Genomic DNA, 11,442 nt, shown 5'->3' with positions numbered 1-11,442 from the left:
GAGAGCTAGGAACCGAGGAAGTAGAGTAATAATATCCTACCCTAGGAGGTTTAAGCTATAAGCGGACGATCTCGAAGGTTTCGTAATTATCTAAGAATACGAGTAAACTACCCGTAAATTATACGCGTAATCGGTCGAAGCGTCGTTAATCTAAAAGGTTGCGATAAGAATAAAGATAGTAGGTACTTCGTAAGTTTAGAGAGGAGTTGTTTTTAATAGTTTCGTTCGTTCCTTTAATAGATATCTATATAATACTACTTTAATAGTCGTAAACGCATTATACGGGCGTATATCTACTTCTCGATCTGTCTACTATATAAAGGGAGTGCCTAATATATAGTTATAGATATAGGCTTTAGACAACTTTACTTCTACGATTAATCTATCGATTAGGACTATATCTACATACTAGATAAAGAGGCTATATTAGAAGCGCCCGTACAATAACTTAAAATCACCGCTAACCTCTTAGAACGGTTATATTCCGAGGTAGCGTAAGTAGTATACCTTAGTTCTACTAAAAAAAGATTGTTGCAGAGTTGTCGCTAAAAGCGCACCGTATCCCCCGATCACGGCATCGTCATGCAGACCTGAAGTTTCAAAGTGGGGTTGCACAAGTTGTTTTATCAAATGCGTCTGGCGCGGCTATCGCGAAAGAGAAAGCGCAAGAATCCCCGCTCGCTTGTGATGCTTAGGTACATGGGCGATCGTCAATGCATTGCACGTTCATCGGTGCAGGCGCCGGCAGATGTCGCATTGGATGTGATGATTGTGGAGAGCTACTCCGGTGACATAAACGTGAGCGAAAAGGGTGGATACCTACCCACAAGGGTCTAAAGTTCAAGGGCTCAAACGAATGGACGGGAACAGCTGTGCAGCAGGGCGGCGGCGGTTCGTTAGCGTTGCTTCCCGCGCCGGCAGAGATCAAAAGCTGTCCATTCCACCTGCTATTATAATTCCTACTCCATCCTCATCACACAACAACACATCGAACGTTACCATAAGCAAATATGGGTGTCACCAAGGAATTGATCAAGGCAGGCGATGGCCAGACCCGTGCAAAGGCCGGTGATACCATTCTCATGGAGTACACTGGCAAGCTCGAGAATGGCACTCAGTAAGCTTTGCATCACCGTGCCAAGTGGGAATGAGGGGCTGATTGTGTTCAAAGATTCGACTCTTCGGTCGGCCGTGGTGACTTTGAGACTTCCATTGGAACTGGTCGTGTCATCAAGGGTGAGGACAGATTTTACCTTGTGATGGCGTGATTTGGTTGTACTGATCAATGTGTGCGTGCATACAGGCTGGGACGAGGGCGTCCTGAGCGTCGACGGCGGCATGACTCTTGGCGAGAAGGCCAAGTTGACCATTACTGGGTTCGTTTCTCCCTCCGTGTACTCCTACACCATCACAGGCAAAGCTGATCAATTGCAATAGTGACTACGCCTACGGTGACCGCGGATTCCCAGGCCTCATCCCACCAAATGCTACTCTCATCTTGTGCGTTTCTCTCAACCTCCAACTAGGCATATCATGCTAACCAAATGATAGCGACGTCGAGCTCAAGGGCATCAACGGCAAGAAAGCATAGGGCTCTCCAATGTCTAATGATGTAAGGCGAACATGACATGATGATGGGGGGAATAGCATGAGTTGAAAAGCTTCATCATACTAGATACATGGCATGCCGCTTTTTGCAGCTCTGCTTTTACTAGATGGCTTGATAGGCTTATCAAATGAATTCATAAGCTCGTATTCTGATTTGAATGAATGTAAGCCTCGAGCCGTCAAGTCCATCTTCATGATTACCATCTTCTCTGCGAAGTGATGATTGCTACTCAGTATCTCTTTCTTGTTGCTGGCCGCATTTCTGTCCATCAGATCCATTGTAGGTTCGTACTGATATCCCAACAGAGCTTCTGACACCGCTTGATAGGGTAGAAGCATTCCTCACCCAAATGTGCTAGCCGAATGGGTCATGGCTGCTCAAGTGAGTGAGAAAAGACCAGTTTCGGTATTCTCGTCATTCTAGGAATGCCTGTGCAATTCAGTCACAAACACATCGTTCCCGGTACCGTGCTCTGCGAAAAAGGCGAGCCCTCAAAATTCACCTACTCTATCGACCCCAACCACATCTAAGGGTACTTCCCTTGAAGTCCCTTGAAGACAAAAAAAACGGCATACAGAATCAATACTAAGCCTCCCTCCCACAGGCCCGAAAAAGTGCAAAAAAAGAATGTAATGTTGAACAGAATGGGATTCGAACCCATGCCCTTTCGGACCAGCGAATTAACATGTGTTTCCAACACTCGAAGCGAGTGAGTGATACAACACCTACAACACCTTAAGCTGGCGCCTTAGACCGCTCGGCCATCTGTCCTGAGTTGTGTACTTTGATACATATAATTGATATAGTGTTGGACTTTGACACTAAATATATAGATGTACCGGGACGAGCTCCGGGAAAGCTGAGTGTTAGTGGGATTCTGCCAAGGATTTTGGGGACTGGCTGCTGATAGGAACCCGCTTTTTCTTCGGGTTTACGTCACTTGTGAGATTTGATGGGACTGAGGAGTATAAGGCAGCAATGATATTTCAGAGGCTTGTAGTGCATGAGTGTTGAGATTGAGCTGGGGTTTAGGAGCTGGTTCGATTAATATACGGTTTGACAAAGACGGTTACACTTTTCATCGTTCTCACTTTACACAAGGCTCTTTGCTGGAGTTTAGCAGATTGAGGGGACAATGAGATGGGAATGAACAGAAGGGCCACCAATGTGTTTTCAACAATAGAAGGTATTTTTATACATGTAGGGACGCCGTCTAGTATCCATTGGAGAAGCGGAAGGCAAGCTCGTTTTACTCCACCACCTCCATTCCTTGCCGATCGATCCTGTCACAGTCAAGGACAGACACTCCGAGGCCCTCTTCGGCTGACAGCGAGCAATGGAAGATATCTCTTGCTTCCTCCCAAATGCGCCTCATGAATTGTCACCCAATCGTGCATCTTGTTGCGATCTCGTTGAGATACAGTCGGTGCGATCTGTCGCATTGAACGCAATAGTCGAAAGTTCTCYGTGAAGAAGCGCCATTTCCCGCTGCCTCCCAGCCATACCAGAAATTGTTGTCAATGTTGCGATAACAAAACCCTCAACTCTCCATTTGTGTCAACAGCATCCGTTCAATACTCGCAGTGGCCGTCAATTCCAATAACATCGTAGAATCGTGCACATCGTAATCGTAATCGCAACACATGGATCGTCAAGCAGGTAATCAAAGCTCTCCAGCATCCAATTCACTCGGTGGTATCAAACGGTAAAAGGATCCACACTTTCCAGATCATCTTCAGACAACGGCCGAAGGCACGTTATTCGCGAGAAGACGCCTTCATCAAACTTGATCATAATGTCCGGTATTGGACCATCAGCCCTCATAGAGGCCCCACTCTCACGACAGGGAAGATTCTGGGGAAAATCGTAGTAGTAAGAAAGTGCACGATTTAACTCTTGATCGGTCAGCTTCTCAAGAAACGAGGGCTGTGTGTGGTCTGGTGGTTCTGGATTCGGCTTCTGCGCTGGCGGTGGCTGAGTCGTTTGCGGTCTGATGGCTGCTTTCGTTTGCTTGAACTTGAGCGTAATGATCTTGGGTCTCGCAGGCAGAAGAGAATTCGCACTGCTGCTGCTGCTCGACTCCATGGTATGCATGAGCTGTGTTCGCGTTCTGTGCTGCTTGGCTAGCCTTTGGGATCGTCTTGGTGAATACTCTTTGGTCTGCTCATTCCCACGGGTCGATGTCTTATAGCCGTTCTTGACTCCGAAGAAGTCATTCGGCAGTGGTTGAGCTGGCTTGTGAATTGCCATCTTACTGTTCCTGGTTGTTTGACGGTGGAAATGCGTAAGGCTGCGCATTGTTTGAGGGATATTGAGAGACCACTCACGGGATCTGTATGAAGAGCATATAACTGCGAAGCTCGTGTACACTCCGCGTGCTGGGTAGCAGGCGTGAGTAGAGAATCATCGGACCATTATTACAAGTCACAGCAAACCACATCGCACGACCGGTCTTTCTTCGAGAACATCTTTGATCATTTCTGCGATCGCTTTTAGCAAGCAGATTCATGCTTCAATATTTGCGCGAKGAAGCCAGCAATTGGAGAAAGGGAGAAATCGAAGGAGATGCAGATCTGAATTGTTGAGCAGCCACGGAAAGGCAGAAAAACACTTGTCTTTTGCGCGACTTCTTCATAAGCAGTTCGCAGCGAGCAATACCTCAGCTGTAGTGCGTCTTCGACTTGTGATTGCCCTGCCAATCAGGTGTTCTTGGAGTTGTCAGCTCCCGTGGTGTCTGGGGTGGGAGGCACAAGACCGGCGGCGATCTCTCGACGGGCAGGCTCGATCGGGAGCAGACTCCATGATATCTTTGATGTTTCTGTGCCAATGATATGATATTGAAGGGAGCGTAGTTGATGGCCTTGTTGCAGCCGAGGAGTAGAGGAGGAGATGTCGTTCGAGATACCGCGTCATACCACCCTTGCTAGCGGCGGAGTTAAGAATTCGCGTCTTCCCATACCACTTCCATTGCACGCGTCGTCGAGATGATGAACATTGAACGTGCTAGATTGCTCTCAACCCAATGGTGGCATGTCCGATCTGCCAGAAGCCTGTGAAGGAGGCAGACATCAACCGCCATATCGATTCGGAATGCAAGACATATATTGACGATCCAAGTCTACTGCCTCCTCCAACCCAAACGAAGAACTCGTCCAAGGCCGCCGGCTTCTTCACACCCGCTCCGAGAAGGAATGTCAGCTTCAGAGCGGATGAAGCTTCCTCGCCTGCTGTCGATATTTTGAGCACTCAAAAGCCCATAGCCAAACCGGCTCTCGTCGCAGCARGAGATGTCCCATCAACGAAGCGATCATGGGAGGACGACGTGCATGCACAAGCCGGGCAGGAGAAAGCCGAAGCTTCAGGACCGGCGTTGAAGAAAGCAAAGAATTCCCACGCTCCACTAGCAGAGCGTATGCGGCCGCAAAGTCTGGACGACGTCGCGGGTCAAGAGCTGGTTGGGCCGAATGGAGTGTTGAGAAATCTCATCGTTACAGACCGCGTGCCGTCGATGATATTGTGGGGAGGGCCTGGGACTGGTGAGTAGATCGCAAATGCTCAGATTGAGGAGTGACAACATCTTTGCTGACATTTGCGATTGATCAGGCAAAACAACGATCGCACGTTTGATAGCACAGACTGCAGGAACACGTTTTGTCGAGATCAACAGTACATCAAGCGGAGTGGCGGAGTGCAAGAAGCTTTTCGCAGAGGCACAAAATGAGAAAGGCTTGACTGGGAGGAAAACGATCATATTCTGCAAGTTCTCTCGTGTCTACAATACAAACTTTGGCAACGACTAATACAAACCAGGTGATGAGATACATCGCTTCAGCAAATCTCAGCAAGATGTCTTCCTCGGACCTGTGGAAGCTGGACAAGTCACCCTCATTGGAGCTACTACTGAGAATCCATCATTCAAAGTTGCGAATGCTCTTATGAGTAGATGCAGAACCTTTACGTTGGCGAAGCTGACTGATGATRGCATCTTCGGAATCTTGCGCAGGGCACTGATACGTGAAATACCTGGTCTACCGACACCCTCCCCAAGTCCATCCTCCGAGGACCAAATCGAACATCCAGAAAACGAGCCAGCCTCTGACGACGAAAGCTACCATATTCTTACAGACGACAACTATGCGCTAATCCGCTATCTAGCCAGCTTCGCAGATGGCGATGCTCGAACAGGTCTCAATCTTTTGGAACTGGCTCTGGATTTGTGCAAACGACCCAACGTAACAATCGAAGACATCAAAAAGAGCTTGACGCAGACTTTGGTTTACGACAGAGCCGGAGATCAGCATTACGACACCATCTCCGCTTTCCACAAATCCGTTCGAGGAAGCAATGCCGATGCTGCGTTGTATTATCTCGCCAGGATGCTCCAGTCTGGGGAAGACCCCCTGTACATTGCTCGGCGGATGATAGTGATGGCGAGTGAAGACATCGGACTGGCAGACAACACAATGTTATCGCTCGCCACAGCGACGTACACTGCCGCTCAAGTGATTGGAATGCCGGAATGTCGCATCAACTTGGCACATTGCACCGTCGCTCTCTGCGAAGCTCCAAAATCTGTCAGAAGCTATCGTGGTTTGAATGCCGCGTATGCTTCGTTGAAAGAACCCGGCATGGCAGGATTACCAATTCCAATACAGCTGCGAAATGCCCCGACGAAGCTCATGAAGGAGCTTGGATATGGCAAGGAGTACAAATACAATCCAGACTTCGTCGATGGTAGAGTCGTACAAGACTATCTCCCGGAGAAGCTGGAAGGACGTAAACTTCTCGGACCAGATCATCTTGGCGATAAAGTTGATCCTGAGATCGCAGAATTGGACGACCAGCAGCGCTATGCGGATGACCTTGATCAACGCGAGGTGCTGTTGGGTCCTGATGGAGAATGAAGTGCTCCCTTTTGAATTACATCTCAGTCCACTCCAGGCGATCCAGACTTGATACGCGCACCAAGTTTGTCCATTTTCGGTGCCACAAGAAATCGTTCTGGCAAGCTAGGAGGATGCATTCCACGTGTGAAGACACTGTGCTTTAGAGCACCGCACCACTTGAGGAATTTCCAATGGCCATGCTCCGTAAAGTACACCGCAGCTGTACGCAGTGGCAAGAATATCCCAATCTGGCCGGTAGAAGAGCTAAAAGGCTCGCAATAATATGGGATGGACCTACACAGGTTCATGACATATTCCAGCAACTCCTCCTCGGACACTACTTCTTCAGGCTCCGGGTACCAATGCTTGTCAGCAATGTGCCGGGCTGTATGCAACTTCTGCATCGTCGCTCGCATGAAGTGCATCACGTTCCAGTACACGCCTACCAAGTAGGCGACCATGAAATTGGGGAACATGAACGCTTGATCTATCGTCCGATCAGAGCAAAGACCAGCAAATGTCGAGAATTGTTCCACATCCACGAGCCGCCATGGTACCTTCCCGCTCTGCTCCAAAGCAGCCTGGTAGCTTGCGAACCATTCTCTCATTTCCACCTCCAGTCGTTTCGCCTCGACCAAGATGGCATCAATGTCCTGTATCAGAGTATCACTGTGCAGGTCCAGATTGTCGTACCTCTCCAAAACACTCGGCACCTGCAGCGCAGTATCATAGAATAGCGTGGAATTATCCACAACCGGTACTCGARACGCCACAGCCCTCCACTCTGGCGTCCCCAAGAAAATGGCCTTTCTCGAAATCAACGAATGACTGAGCGCACCATGCCGCATATTCATAAACAACAACAAAGCCAATTGCGACTGCACAGAATCCGGTCCCCTCGCGCGTAACAAATGCTGCGACCCTTCCATATGTTTCGTCCACCCGGTCCCCATCATCGAAATCTCATCGAAAAACTCACAAGTCGCCAACATCGTCACCGTAGCCAGCACATAATCATCACACAAAGCATTCCCATTCCCAATCGTCCGTGAGAGTGCCGAGAGCGCTTGACTATAACTCTTAACCGCGGACTTCAAAAGTCCGGGATCTTTGTAAATGGAGCCCACTTGTACCATACTCAAAGCATCCAAACTAGCAGAGACTTCGGGTCGGAGATTTGGTGTTGTGAGCAGTTGTTGGAGGAAACTGAAATGCGCATCTTGTTGTCCCATTCGTTGGGGGAGATACATGTCCATAAAAGTACTGTAAATCATCGATTTCTCCATGGCCGGGGAAGAAAAATGCTGTGGAGCAGGATTGTACATTTCCATCGCACGTCCAAAATCCAGAAAACTGTCATTGTGAGAATCCAGATAAAAGGCGTCCAGTTCCGTGGAACCTGTGGTCGTCAATATAGACGCATCCGATGAGGATGGTGAAGGCGTGGAATTCCAGGTTATCTCTTGGACCATGGGCTTTCGAGATTTCTTTCCGCTTCCCCCATATTGCATAAGAACTTCATTCGTTTCGTCCATGAATTTGACCTGGCCAGGCGCTGGCGTTCTGTACCCGGGACATGATACGCCGTGCGTTTTGCATCGTGTGCAGCCAGGWCGGGTCTCATCGCAGCGAATCTTGCGTTTTCGACAAGTTGCACAGCCTGTCGATTTGATAGGCATGCCGTAAGCGGTTTATGCAGAATGTTGTATACTTTGGGTTGCTGTTCTCGCAGTTGAGGCTGTATTTGGTTGGAGCGAGGGGGCACGGCGTTGATCTGCCCAGCCGAAGGATCACCATGATGACGCATGTGCCGAATACCAGGGCACATCAAACGTCAACATACATGTAGTCGTAGAGTGAGGAATCAACAACATGGGAAAAGGTTGTGTGCATCAAAGCCACGTAGATATTTTTACATACGATAAGATGGTGAGTATCAAACTTTCTCGGCCATAGATCAGCCAGATAAAAGACCAGAATAGGAAGGGAAAAGAGAAGCAGCTCATGCATGCATGCATCCCACACTCCAAAGGGTCCGTTGCTCTCAGACACGGGGCTGGACAATTGCAAGTGATGCTTCGTCACGAAGCTCCTCGTGTGGACACACCTCCACACACTGCTTCACCATTACGCATTCCCATATGCGTGCACGCGTCTCATAATATGTCGTTGTGCCGAGTGTCGTTATGCTCTGGCTGTCGTGAAGGTATATCGTATGATCATAAAGGGTCGTTAAATATTGACATGGGTGGCGTAAGATGTCCATTCTGCCGGTGGTGATATCAGTGCTCGCTGTTCGCAGCAGAGACAGTTTCCTCATCATCGCTCTTGCCGCCGAGGAACAGCGGATTGGGGATCTCGCCGGCGCCTTGAAAGGTCATGTCCGGGATGCCGAGATCAGGAGCATCGAATCCAAACATGCTGTACTCCAACAAGTCGTTGTTGCTTGGGTGCGGCTGGAAAAGAGGATTGTCGTTGTGAGATACGGCATAGCTCTGGCCAAAATGTTGCTGGGATGCCAACGTCGAGTGGTGCTGGGGCGCTGTCGCCACATGGCTGTTGTACTGTCCGAAGTTGTTTGTGCTTATCGACGGCATGTTGTGTCCGCCGAACCCAATCGGACGAAAGCCAGCGTTGAGTTGACCCCAAGAATTCGACTGCTGACGATAGTGGGTCCGAGGGGTGTAGGTGTCGACATTCAGTGGGACATTCAGTGGGCTATTCGGGCCAAAATCTATTGGAACTGGTGTCGATCGGCGGAGCGAATTCGACCTACTTGGATTGTCAAATGCAGAGGTGAGGACATTCATCGAGGATGACTGCGGGCCAAAGGTGATATCCGGACCACTGTTATCGCGATGAATGCTCAACCCCGTGCGACGCTTCTTCTCTTGACGATATGTCACCGCATCATCTTCGTCTTCCTCCGGATCACGCTGTTGGACCTTGATGGGACGACCCGATTGACGTGTGCGAGTACCTCCACGCTCACTTTTGCGCAGAACGCGTCCGTTGTTGGTGTTCTTGTCGGCGAGGGGAGCCCGAGCACGACGGCGAGCCGGCTTCTTCTCTGTCGCGTCGGGTTCCGGTTCAGACTCGCCCGAGATCAAATTGTCATCCGACTCTGGGTTGCCGGTTATGGTGCGTTGCACCTGGAGGCTCCCGCCTCGGAAGACCATCTCCAACGGGTCGGTCTCCTCACTGGTTGCTTGCAACAGCAGCAGGACAGACCCGTGCTTCTTCTGGTTGCGCTTCCGCTTCATGTCAGGCGTAGCCGAGTCGAACAGATCCATGCCTGGCCAGACAATGCCTTTCAGCTTCGTGTTGTCGTTGACGAGCTCTTCAATGGCGTTGTCGTCATTGATCGACGCATTAGAACCGCTCATCAGGTGGGCTTGGGCGCGACGACGACGACGTGTCTTCACCTGAGGGACCTCATAAGACCCATCGGAGTACTCGCTCGATATACTCTCCTGCTTGATGGGCGAGCGGGAGCCAGAAAACGAGAAGTTCTGTACTGGTGGGAGTGCAGCGCTGTTGGCCCGACTATAGTCGGTGTCTTGGGAGAAGGTGTCCACGGGCGTATCGGGACGAGACTGGGGACGAGACCGAGGATGCTGAGCCAGCCGGGTATTGGGGCGGAGAGACGGGTCCACGTGCTGCATCGTTCTACTACGCAGACGACTCTGTCTTCGGCTTCCGCTTGCTGGTGCTGGTGTACCGCGGACGGACGCCATTGCAACTGCGAATGTTAGCATTGGACAATGAGCAGCATGGTCTCAAAGGTACTTACGGCCAGGAGTCGACCCTCTCCGCACCGACGCACCACTTCCACCGCCACCACCGTTCGTTTCCTTGTTCGATTCCTTCTTGATCTCCTTCTGGGCCATTCTCTCCTGCATCATATCCTGAAAGCCCCACTCGTCATACCAGTCGTCGTACTCATCAATGGTCCGCTGGGCTTCGGCATCGTGACCGCTTTTGAGCTTCAAATTGTAGTAGTTGCTAAGGTGAGCTTTGCTGGCAATGTGGGTGAGTAGATGCGAAAGCTGTATCAAGTCAGCAAAGCATTCGGACGGCGGAATGAAGCTGGAAAGTCCTCACATCAGAGTAGTCGCTGCGTCTGTCGATGGGATGAACGTTAGCCTCGACTGCCTCGAAGATGTTCGGGATGCATTGAACTTACCTGGTGCACACTTTACATGATAGAGGTATGGTTGCCGACGCTGGCAAGCTCATGTCGCTCGCGTGTAGTGCTCAGAAGCGGTGAGCGGCCTGTATGAGTGCGTTCCAAGTGGAATGCAAGCAACCCAACAAGAGCGACTGAGTGAGACGGTATGGTGGGTGGGTTGGGATGGGCGAACAACATCGACCGACAGGCAGGCGAGTTGTGGCTCGTGATCACTGCTTCTCTGGAGAGCAGTACGGAGCTCGCTTGCCGTTGAGGAAGGTGGTTGTTGTGATGAGGAAGGAGAGCAACAAACAAACAGTCTTAAGAAGGAAAGGCCGCCGAACCGGACTGTCGGGAGGGCAAAAGTGAAGGCACCTACCGCACTCACTACACGTACTCACTCTCGTCCGTAATCTTTCKTCAATCACGCGACGAGATGGATTGATTGGGTTGTAAGAAGTTTCCATTCCCCGCCGCCGACAACACAACGCGTGCAATGTTGCCATCGTGGTCATGTTATGAGCATCATGTACCCCCCACCGCAGTTCAAAGAAACGGGGGAGGCAATTATCTATGGCTCAAAATATTTCACTCTCCTCTCACATTGTAGCCCGGCCTCATTGAGATGCTCAACACGGGTTATTAGATTGCAAGAGTTCGGAAACGCAGCTCACAATGAGATTTACTTACGATAGACGAGATGAGAGGCGTGTCTCGATTCGCGCAAGCATTGAGGTCAAGGTGAAGTGGGCCTACCTATTGAGAATCCGTCCTCT

At 50.1% G+C, this 11,442-nt stretch overlaps 5 protein-coding genes and 1 non-coding gene; 2 read left to right on the top strand and 4 right to left on the bottom strand.

Moving 5' to 3' along the window:
* Positions 1 to 1,010: 1,010 nt before the first annotated feature.
* On the top strand, positions 1,011 to 1,591 carry RCC_04187 (probable Peptidyl-prolyl cis-trans isomerase; the record flags this gene model as incomplete). XM_023769465.1 has 5 exons in its annotated part: positions 1,011 to 1,117; positions 1,172 to 1,236; positions 1,304 to 1,376; positions 1,438 to 1,500; positions 1,552 to 1,591. The coding sequence occupies 5 exons, from the start codon at positions 1,011 to 1,013 to the stop codon at positions 1,589 to 1,591; spliced, it is 348 nt and encodes a 115-aa protein (XP_023625233.1).
* Positions 1,592 to 2,245: 654 nt separating this feature from the next.
* Positions 2,246 to 2,380, bottom strand: tRNA. One transcript has 2 exons: positions 2,343 to 2,380; positions 2,246 to 2,287 (listed from the first exon to the last, which is right to left on the bottom strand). It is a non-coding gene; the product is annotated as a tRNA-Leu (tRNA).
* Positions 2,381 to 3,307: 927 nt separating this feature from the next.
* RCC_04186 (uncharacterized protein) lies at positions 3,308 to 3,907 on the bottom strand (the record flags this gene model as incomplete). Its single annotated transcript, XM_023769464.1, has 1 exon — positions 3,308 to 3,907. The coding sequence occupies one exon, from the start codon at positions 3,905 to 3,907 to the stop codon at positions 3,308 to 3,310; it is 600 nt and encodes a 199-aa protein (XP_023625232.1).
* Positions 3,908 to 4,631: 724 nt separating this feature from the next.
* RCC_04185 (probable ATPase related to the helicase subunit of the Holliday junction resolvase) lies at positions 4,632 to 6,513 on the top strand (the record flags this gene model as incomplete). XM_023769463.1 has 3 exons in its annotated part: positions 4,632 to 5,145; positions 5,213 to 5,365; positions 5,420 to 6,513. The coding sequence occupies 3 exons, from the start codon at positions 4,632 to 4,634 to the stop codon at positions 6,511 to 6,513; spliced, it is 1,761 nt and encodes a 586-aa protein (XP_023625231.1).
* Positions 6,514 to 6,536: 23 nt separating this feature from the next.
* RCC_04184 (uncharacterized protein) lies at positions 6,537 to 8,030 on the bottom strand (the record flags this gene model as incomplete). The annotated part of the gene is made up of 1 exon (XM_023769462.1): positions 6,537 to 8,030. One exon carries the CDS (start codon positions 8,028 to 8,030, stop codon positions 6,537 to 6,539), a length of 1,494 nt encoding a protein of 497 aa, XP_023625230.1.
* Positions 8,031 to 8,777: 747 nt separating this feature from the next.
* On the bottom strand, positions 8,778 to 10,734 carry RCC_04183 (uncharacterized protein; the record flags this gene model as incomplete). XM_023769461.1 has 4 exons in its annotated part: positions 8,778 to 10,237; positions 10,289 to 10,544; positions 10,600 to 10,618; positions 10,682 to 10,734. 4 exons carry the CDS (start codon positions 10,732 to 10,734, stop codon positions 8,778 to 8,780), a joined length of 1,788 nt encoding a protein of 595 aa, XP_023625229.1.
* Between the last annotated feature and the right edge of the window lie 708 nt (positions 10,735 to 11,442).

Source organism: Ramularia collo-cygni, assembly GCF_900074925.1.
Source record: "Ramularia collo-cygni strain URUG2 genome assembly, contig: RCC_scaffold05, whole genome shotgun sequence".
Classification (NCBI taxonomy): Eukaryota; Fungi; Ascomycota; class Dothideomycetes; order Mycosphaerellales; family Mycosphaerellaceae; genus Ramularia; species Ramularia collo-cygni.
Note: the sequence above shows the minus strand (reverse complement) of the source record. Positions and strands in the feature narration are given on the sequence as shown.